This window comes from Mya arenaria, chromosome 14 (genome assembly GCF_026914265.1).
Source record: "Mya arenaria isolate MELC-2E11 chromosome 14, ASM2691426v1".
Classification (NCBI taxonomy): domain Eukaryota; kingdom Metazoa; phylum Mollusca; class Bivalvia; order Myida; family Myidae; genus Mya; species Mya arenaria.
This window is the reverse complement of record NC_069135.1, coordinates 20703605-20712638: the sequence shown is the minus strand read 5'-3', so window position 1 is coordinate 20712638 and position 9034 is coordinate 20703605. Positions and strand designations below refer to the sequence as shown.

The 9034-nt window shown below is 35.3% G+C and overlaps 1 protein-coding gene across 3 annotated transcripts; it reads left to right on the top strand.

Annotated features, from left to right (window-relative positions):
* The first annotated feature begins 995 nt into the window (after nucleotides 1-995).
* On the top strand, nucleotides 996-7597 carry LOC128217722 (uncharacterized). Of its 3 annotated transcripts, none has more exons than XM_052925068.1 (8): nucleotides 996-1381; nucleotides 3366-3755; nucleotides 4108-4297; nucleotides 4507-4688; nucleotides 4861-5589; nucleotides 5934-6013; nucleotides 6224-6266; nucleotides 6746-7597. In XM_052925068.1, exons 1-8 carry the CDS (start codon nucleotides 1339-1341, stop codon nucleotides 6814-6816), a joined length of 1728 nt encoding a protein of 575 aa, XP_052781028.1. In that variant the 5' UTR covers nucleotides 996-1338; the 3' UTR covers nucleotides 6817-7597. The 3 variants fall into 3 exon arrangements, 2 of the variants coding, with proteins under 2 accessions (XP_052781028.1, XP_052781029.1); XR_008258265.1 differs by having other exon boundaries at nucleotides 997-1381; nucleotides 5842-6013; nucleotides 6746-6771; XM_052925069.1 differs by lacking the exon at nucleotides 996-1381 and adding an exon at nucleotides 2023-2042.
* Nucleotides 7598-9034: the final 1437 nt, after the last annotated feature.

The window sequence follows — 9034 nt, the reverse complement described above, 5'->3', positions numbered from 1 at the left end:
GCCGTCACTATGACGTGCACCTGCCTGTAGCATACCAGTAGCCCGATTACGTTCATCAGTAGACAAACGTGGCATATTTGTTACGAAAGAAACCGGATAATTAATTATTTTCAACTGTTCTTTTACCCTTACATAGATCATTTTTCGCTTTAACTCAACATGTACCATGTACCCGCGCAGCACGTGAAGATCTAAAGCTAGGTCGTTAACTTAAATGCTTCAATGAATTTAGCTAAACCCTTTGATTTACATGTACGAACTATAACCACTTAATTTTAGTTAACTTTTAAGGATATTTACATATTTTTATAGAAATAATCGAAAAATTAATACGGTATCGTTTCTTGTTTGAGTGAACATATTTATAATGGTGTAGTAAAGGAAAAAGTTATCATTGAGTTAGCTCTCTATTTTAAGCCAAATGTGACCTTCCCATGTAGCATATATAACGAAATTTAACACGTGGTATACACACACTGGGCCCATTGTACAGAACTTTGTTAAAGTTAACAACGTGATAAATGACAGCGTTGTTAACTTTTGAAAGTAAAATTATTAGTGATTATGTGCTCATCTATTTAAAAATAATCAAGTACAGCTGAAACAGTTGTCACAAATTTTGTTAACATACAGCAAATAACAAATGTATCCATTAAACTTCCAAAGCAGTATCGATTTGAAAGTTAACAACGATGACGTTAATAACGTTGTTAACTTTAATAAAGTTTTTGATAATCGGCCCACTGTCATGTATTCAAATTCATTTCTATAGCTAGTTGACTACTTTAACTTGATAAATGCATATTAACAGATATTCACCGGCTTATACTGTTCAGATTTTTTTATTGAATTTTGTCATAGTCCCTGGTTCATTCAACCGATATATTTATTAAATAAGATTCAACTCGTATGGGAAAATTATGCAAACCAGTTCGTCATTCAGGATATTCAATAAAAGGAATGCAGTGTCATATAAAAAATACCCCAACGCTACTCGATATTTGATACTGTCAAACTAGTATTCATCAAAAGAATTTAATACAATAAAATTATACGTTTTAGAACCTTTAACGTTATGGTCTGTGAAAAACCACTGATGACTTGTCTTTTTCATTACCATAAACATTTTGAGTAATCTGTGAAGGCATTTAGCTATTGGAATTATATAGTATAATGGAAAGTTTAAAAAGCGACTATCGTTTTTCACACGTGAATCACGGACCTTTAAATAGTTCTTTGTCAAAGAATCTGGATTTCCAATTCTGAAATTCATTTTTTCAAGAAGACTTACCGTTTGTGCTCGGAAGCTGTGCATGTAGTTTAGTCAATAACACCGAAATGATTTTGTTCGTGCAATTACTGGCTTTTCATATTGTCCATGGTATGTACAACAGTAACAGTTTATTTTATTGTTATCTTTTTTTTAGGAATTTCATATAATTCAAACACTTTGGGGTAAATACAGAATCCTTTAACTAACTCATTCAACTGTTACGTATTATGAATTATTGCCAAACAAAGGAAGGTATGACTGTGAAATAATTTTGTGATACGTTAGCTATAATGAAAATTCCTTAAATATGAGATGGAAACAATTAGAAAATATATTGTTTATTTCTTTTTAGGATATCTGCCGCAAGGCCCAGCGATTTAAGCAGGCTGCATATGTATAATAAAAAAAGCTGATATAAATCTGTTCAGTTTGTCCATCAGTGACATAGGTAAAATCCTGTCAATGTAGAAAGAATCAATATTAATAGCAATTGACTTCCCACCGTATATAATGATCGTCAAAATAATCCAACGAGCTTTGTTAAAATGGCCGCGTCTTCAGGAAATGACGATAAGTGTATACTCGTGTGTCCCGTTTATGTTTGTTATTTCTATTTGCTGTGACATTTATTTTTTGTTTTCGTACTAGAAATTTGTTTATTTTTCTTGGATATTAAACATTTCCTTATTATATTGCTTAATAAAGTGAACTTTTTTACTTCAAAGTTCGTTTTGCTGGAGCAGCTTCCCTTGACTCCAATACAACAAAAGTATGTAACATATTCATACGCGCAAGCCATTCCATATTTTGACTTTTGACAGACACAAAAAATTTAATCAAATTGAAACCGAAAAATAAAAAGGAATAATGAAATAAGCAGGATATAATAAATGGAATATAACGATTGGACGCTCTCCTGCTGACCTGCATTACGTCTCGTTTGGTATTTTAACATGTAGCCGTCTCGACCTGAAGCCCGACGGATGCATGTTTACACTTTTAAACTCGACCAAAAAAACCGTCCTATCATAATATCCCCTATTTATTACGGGATTTTAAAATGGCATCAGAAAACAAAATTGTGAGTCATTAAAATGATTAATGTATGAATGTATTATAACTGAATTTTGATCTGGGACGTTGTATTCGATGCTAGCCCTTCGTGTAGGCTGCAGAAATTCCACAAGAGTTGATTTCAACAATTCGGAAGAAAACGCAGTAATATCATTAGCCTGTTTAAGAAGAACAGTAAATGTTATTGTATGAAATACAGTATCATTCAAGTACACACAAATAACTGTTTGTAATGTGATATCGCGTTTCTACAAACTTATCCTTCAAACGCATGAATGTTGTAAGAATACGATTACATGATAACATTTGCATTAGGTCTTGATTTTGAAAGGAAAATGTCATGAAGTTTGGGAACATTACCGTAAACAAATTAATGATCTTCCTAATAGATATCGGCGATGATAAAGAATAATTCTGGATCATAAGGTTTGGTGATTTCAAACAAAAATAAAATAAACGTCGTTCAGGTGATGTCAACGATATGTTACAAATCTAAACAAAACACAGCAGAAGTTTGATGGCTTATATAAAAAGGTACATAAACATTTATGATACAGTATTTCTGTTCATTGTAGTACGGTTAAAATATATCCAATTTGCTACAAAATCAAAATTAAAAGCTTGCGTAATAATTGTGGCTCTAAAGAGGATGACCTATAAATAGGTCAATATTTTTATAATAAATACTACACATAACAGTGCATTATATGTATTCCCGAAATATGAATAACAATACTATTTATGTTTTTTTGCAACTCGAAAAGTGAGGATATATGTATAAATCAGATTGATGACATAAACCTGTTATGAATACATTACATATACTTTCATGCATGAACCGAACGAATTATTTTGGATGAAGTTGTTTGAGAAAACTATTGATAAATTCAGACAATATATCTCCTTACGATTTTATACACAAATGCAACCAGGTATGGAGTTTCTTTCGATGAGATAAATGAAAACTATGAAGAAATAGTTTTAGGCTTTGTACACAAATATATAATTATATTTTCAGGGACTTTTGCCCTTGGTACTTTATACAAAAGCTCCGCTTCTTGTTACGGCGTTACCTCACCAGTCAGCAATTTTATGTCCTCCTCGTGTCCACCTGGAGAAGTCATTGCAATAAAGGACTTTACTGTCGCCTACAAAGTAGCGGCACTGAATTGCACTTTGGACAGCGTTCGCAACCAAGATCAGTTTCAACTTTGTTGTTCGAGCATAGAAGAACATGACTGCCAAATGTCATATAATATTCACCCCATTAATGCAGTTCAGTATATAGATCAATGCAATGGTAAGAGTAGTTGCAAAGTGAAGGCTACTGTTGTTCTGCTACAAGATTGTATTGGAGTACCTGACCACTATCCAAATTACATGCATATAAACTACTATTGCATACCTGGTAAGTTTGGTGATACGCGTAAAATGTAGTTTTCCCTTTTCAATTCACTTTCAATTATGTTTAAAAAATACATTCTTGAAATGGCGATTCTTCAAACTACATCTAGGTATGAAAATAATTGGGGTTGTTTATTGAGAGTTATGAATGTGCAACACTATCACATTTCATATTTAAAAATAGGGGTGGATTTTTTCGACTAGAAATAAATTTAAATTCGCATTAAGATCATCAATATTTAAGCATATATTAAAACTGACTTTATACAAAACTTCTGTTCATAATGTTTGATTTAGAAACCTTTCTGGAACTAAACCTGCTATTAATTTTTTGATGGCATTTTGTTTATTTTTAGAGACGAGTATTTTTAGCAACATAGACACGATAACCTCTACGAGCTTAGGGCAGTCGGTTTATCTGCAAAGTCCAGGTTTCAACAACGGTCAGAAGATCCCGTCGAAAAAAAATCTGACTTGCTCTGTCCACACGTGTGATATGGGCTCAACGCTCTCTATAGCAATATACCAGATTGTGATGGAAAACAAGTATAGTTACCATTCATTTGTACTTGAACATTTGAATATATAAAAAGAATATAGAAAGTGATAAGTATTTTGTTTGCCAAGCAGCATCTTTTTTCTATGTTCGAACATGGCGTTCATTGAGTTAAGGCATATTTATCTTGGTTAAAATGTTCTGTTTTATTGTTCTTTTTAAAAACTATCAAAATAAGTAAAAATGTAAATATCTTAAGGTGGGGTCAATGCCAACAAAAACTTACTATACGACGACCCAACCGTACCAATATCGGTATTTGGAACTGTCAGAATAACACAGCTTCGCCGAAAACATTGAAAACAAGCGATCAGTATCTTATAATTCAACTGGAGAACAGCCTGACATTTGATTTGGGCTCGTTTTGGCTTGGATTTGCTGGTACGTATACCACGGTTTCGGAGAATAAAATATTATTGACCGGTACCACTTTAACGATACCATAAACAAACTCAAGTTAATAGTTATATGAAGAAATTGTCTGCCAATATTTGTAGTTTTTGCAACGGTAAGCGGAAAACCAAGGCATAGGGCATTATTTACTATCCTTCAGGATCCTCCCCGGATGGTAGGGTAACAGTCTCATGTCCTCATGAAACGAATCCATGTGCTGGTGTCTCTTCAACAATATATTCAACATCGACACCTATAACGACCACCACCAAAGCAACCACAACAACGGATTCAACATCTACACCAATGACGCCGACCACAACAACTACTACCACAACAAGAACAACAACAGATTCAACATCTACACCAATGACGACGACCACCACAGCAGAAGCAACAACGGATTTAACATCAACACTTATGATGACCAACACCACAGCAACAACAGTAACGGATTCAACATCTACACCAATGACGCCGACCACCACAACCACTACCACCACCACCACAACAACAACAACAACAATAGATTCAACATCTACACCAATGACGACCACCACCACAGCAGCAACAACTACGGATTTAACGTCAGCTCTTTTGACAACCAACACCACAGCAACAACAGCAACGGATTCAGCATCTACTTTAATGACGACAAACACCACCATAGCAACAACAAAAAATTCAACTCCTACACCAATGGTGACGACGACCACCACCACCACCACAGCAACAATATCGAACTCAACGACTGCTGGACAATCCCGCACTTCAAATATAACGGAAGAGAATACAACATCAATAATAAATGTAGAAACTGTATCCAATTCGAAAACAACAATTGGGTCAACACTATTGGACACATCAACTACACCAAAACATAAAAAAGGTGATTTTGTAGAAATAGTCTGATCAATTTCAACTTTTGCACTATAAAACAGGTATAACAACGACATAATTTGCATAATAATTAAGTATTTACATATTTTTTTACACTATATTAAGTTACACTATTATACAATGAAAAGTACAGTGACTGGCACTGTAGTCGAAAATAAACAAAAAGATAAATAAATAAACCCTGTAAAGAGGCGCAATCATTATATTAAAGAGACTGAAGTTTCTAATTGTGTTTATACAGGTTTAAGGAACGCAAGTATTGGTATCGTCGTAGGAGGAGTAACGGGTTTTGGTATTATTGCTTTTATGTTTTCGATCGTTTTTTTTTCGAAGAAGGATCAATAAGAGAAAGGCACTGCCAACTACCAATCCCCTGTCATCGGCACAAGCATCAGATATTCATACTACCGCAGGTACTTGAAGATTAGCCTATATAATGGCCCTTTAAGGCGAGGGATCTGTAATAGATGTAAGATTATCGTCCCTTAGTTACCATTATGACAGTTAAACATATTCGTATTATTAAAAACCAGTTAATATCACTTTTATGAATTAACAAGGCAGTGATTATATACGATCGACATATAAGTGTGTCAACATCAAATATGTACCTTTCTTTTTAGAATCAATTGGGAACACCAACGGAACGACAAATCCTGGTTACGCGTAAGTTACATTCGAAAACAATAAATCTGTAAACTTTCAAAATAATTATCTTTACTCAACTGAAATGTGTGTGTATGTAAGCATATTTATACTTGCAGTCGGGACTTGCCCATTCGGCGAGTGCTCCGAGAAGATTTATTTTATTCATTTTTTTTTTTTTTTGGGGGGGGGGGGTGGGGGTGGGGTGGAGAAACAGAAACAGAATTTAACGATGGCTAGATCTACCCTGGTTCTTGAACGTGCACCAGTGTATAACACTGTCACACCAGGCCCCCATTTAACGTCCCTCCCGATATACGATCGGTATTTTAGTGTTGCGGCTGGGAAGCGAACCTGCGACCCCTGGATTGACTGTCAAGTGTGTTACCACAAGGCCACAGATCCGCCAGACTCAACTGAAAACACTGCCAGTACCAGATATGCAACAGAGATTTAATACTAGTTTAATGTTTAATTAGTAAACTATATATACATTTCAGATCTTCAAGTTCATCATACGGCATGGTTATTGGTAGAATTGCCGAGGGCGCAAGCTAAAGGACCAACTTGATTCCTACCCGAATAAGCAACATTTTAAGATGGCTATATGTATATATTGGACTAATATAAAGGCTAATACGGTAATATGTTGGAGTCAACATTATTCAGAAAGTATAGTTATTGTTTTATGACCTACATTAATATATCAGTGCAAGTCAGTCACTTGACTCAGCTTACGTCGGTGACATTGAAAACAGTAAATAATGCCTAATAGAAAATAGTGACATCAATCCAATTTTGACCGTTTTATTGTTGGCTGCTCGTCATTCATTCTCAAACAGGCGTTCAACGATTTACTCTGACGGCGCTAAACGAGAATGAACAAGTTGTGTGTCGGCAACCAGCATACGCTGTAGTGAATAAAGTGCTCCCGGAGGTTAAGCAAATGATAAAAATGCCACAGCAAATGATTCGTTGTAACAGAGAGAAGGCTGTATACTCCTGAAAGGTCCTTGCAACTTCGTTGACTCTATCCCTTTGGCACTGCTCGTAAATTAAAATAAACTTGGGTAATCTGTTCGATATCCTGAAATTTTATAAAGATAATCATAACGTGAATATTGTGATGAAAAGTACCTGTTCAGGAAAAGTTCCCGCCCCTTCTACTATTTCTTTTGTTACTTTTTGCCAACACGCATGGGTTTAAACTGTGTTTTGACTGACTTTTTGTTATTTTATTATAAATTGTGTGTGTGTGCTGTGCGGAGATTTCTTTGGCACAACAACTCTGAATGTTTGAATACTTGTTTTTACCATGCAAAGATATCAAAATACATACACATAAAACTATAGTTTTTTTGATTCAATGAATGCATGCTTGCATTTTTAAACTAGGCTTTAAAGACGACTTCCGGGTTAAGAAAAAGAAAATTAGTAAAATCCCCTACATTTACAGGTATATTAGTCACTAAATGAGGTAAGCTTTATGAATATAGAAATATAAGACTGCAAATACATCACATACTGTATATATATACATGTATAATATTATTCAGGAAACAATTCATGAGTAGTTGGTTTTCCAACGAAGATTTTGAGAGTGAAGATTTTTTGTTTTATTCATACAAATCCCTTTCCATAAACCATTCTACTCATCCTAAAACAGTGTACAATGTTCACATAAATGGATGCCGTAGTTCAAGTACCAGAATGCCGTAGTGTACATGCCTGAATGCCGTAGTGCACATAACTGAATGCCTTAGTCAATATATCTGAATGCCGTAGTGAACATACCCGAATGCCGAAGTGCACGTACCTGAATGCCGCTGTGCATTTACCTGAATGCCGTAGTTCATTTACCTGAATGCCGTAGTTCACATACCTGAATGCCGTAGTGCACATACCTGAATGCAGTAGTGTACATACCTAAATGCCTTACTGTACATATCTGGATTCCGTAGTTCACATACCTAAATACCGTAGTGCACGTACATGAATGCCGTAGTGCGCATACCTGAATGCCGTAGTGATTATACCCGAATGCCGTAGTGCACGTACCTGAATGCCACTGTGCACTTACCTTTCTGCCGTAGTTTTCATACCTGAATGCCGTAGTGCACGTACTTAAGTGCCGTAGTGTACATATTTGGATGCCGTAGTTCACATACCTGAATGTCGTAGTTCACCTACCTGTATGCCGTAGTGCACATACCCGAATGCCGTAGTGCACATACCTGAATGCCGTAGTGCACATAACCGAATGCGGTAGTGTATATACCTGAATGCCGTTGTGCACTTACCTGAATGCCGTAGTGCGCATACCTTAATGCTGTAGTGCACATACCCGACTGCCGTAGTGCACATACCTGAATGCCGTATGCGCAAGAAGAAGCACTCAATCACTTGTACTAGTAGTGTTCTCAAATACCTGAACACATGAGAACAACTATAACTTAAACTTTTTGTGACATGCCATTCTGGCTTACTTGTGTAGAGTGTCAACAACTTTTTCAAGATTTAGTTCATCTCGTAGTATGTAAAGCTGTCTTTTGCAATGGAAATAACTCAAAGGGAACCAAACGAAGCAGATCATTAAATTTAAGTCGTTGTAAAGTAGTGTGAAAAGTTAAACTTAAAAAATGCGCGATAAAGTATTAAACAACATTGTGTTTAAGTTTTGATAATAGCTTGCAATTCATAGAATCTAATTTTAAGCATGTTTTCCCTTGTGCATGAACTAAATTTGAGATATGAATTGCGTAATAGATATCATTATCTGGGTAATGAAC